Consider the following 1,052-nt stretch of genomic DNA (forward strand, 5'->3'; position numbering starts at 1 on the left):
ATATGTATATGTGGAATTATGGTAACATGAATTATTCATTTCTTCTTTGCAGTTTCACAGATCAACCTGAAAATTGCAAGTGTATGATTCAAGCAGAAATCCACGTGGGATATGTTGTTTATGTCCAGCATCAGAGAATTCTCTTCTTGCTTTTCCTGCACCCTCTTCGTCGTCGGCAGTTTGCTGTGTAACACTGACCGAACCAGATGCTCTACCCAAAGTAATCAATGCTCATCAAAGACCACTATCCGCTATTGCACTTAATCTTACCGGTAATATACTATTTCAAAAAACGAATTCATTTGGGAAACTTGGACCTAACAAATGAAAGACTGGCAATTAGAATATGCGTCTTGTTGGACAAATGTATTAGTGCAGAGTGACCAAAAAATGCCAGTTTCAGCGACACTGTAATACGTTCTCCTTTATAGGAGAACAGTTAGCGACATCTTCTGAAAAAGGCACTATAATAAGAATTTTTGACACCAAAACTTGTCTTTTGTTGAAAGAATTGCGGCGTGGGACGAATCCTGCTTCTATATATTGGTATTATTTGTTTCGATGCTCAGTGTCCTTATGTTCAAGTTTTTATTTGGAAGATAAAATCTGGCAAGACAATGAACGTATTTTTGCTTCCAGCATCAGTTTCTCAACGGACTCAACAATGTTGTGCGTATCTAGCAATCATCATACTGTTCATTTGTTTTCTTTGGCTATGAAGAAGAAAAAAGTGTATGTTTCTTGTAATTCCTAGGAAGTGACTTTCTTTCACATTTATTTTTGTCCTTTTCTGTCTCTGTCTTCACAAGTTTCTTCAGGCCGCTGGGAAAGTTGAGTTTTTCTGGTGAAGTCAGCGTCTCTCGTTTCCGATTACCTTTTCCATTTAAAGACAAGGATTCCTGTATATGCGCTTTTGGGCCACAGCCCGACTCTGTTATTGGTTAAAGTTTTTTCATTAATTGAGTCTTTCGTAAGGCACTGTTAAACTACCAGCTTAAATGTTGAAGACGATTGAATTCCGTCGAACTCAAAACACCCCTACATAATTTGCA

General features: G+C 37.7%; 1 protein-coding gene across 1 annotated transcript in view; it reads left to right on the forward strand.

The window, feature by feature from the left end:
• The window catches only part of LOAG_17666 (hypothetical protein), a 2,563-nt gene extending 1,511 nt beyond the window's left edge, over nucleotides 1-1,052 (forward strand). The window contains exons 5-7 of the mRNA XM_020450329.1: nucleotides 129-272; nucleotides 432-732; nucleotides 819-1,052. Of these exons, the coding sequence (XP_020306010.1) occupies nucleotides 129-272; nucleotides 432-732; nucleotides 819-945 (572 nt within the window). The 3' untranslated portion in view covers nucleotides 946-1,052. The remainder of the gene's footprint in view (nucleotides 1-128; nucleotides 273-431; nucleotides 733-818) is intronic.

Source organism: Loa loa (genome assembly GCF_000183805.2).
Source record: "Loa loa unplaced genomic scaffold supercont3.110, whole genome shotgun sequence".
NCBI lineage: Eukaryota > Metazoa > Nematoda > Chromadorea > Rhabditida > Onchocercidae > Loa > Loa loa.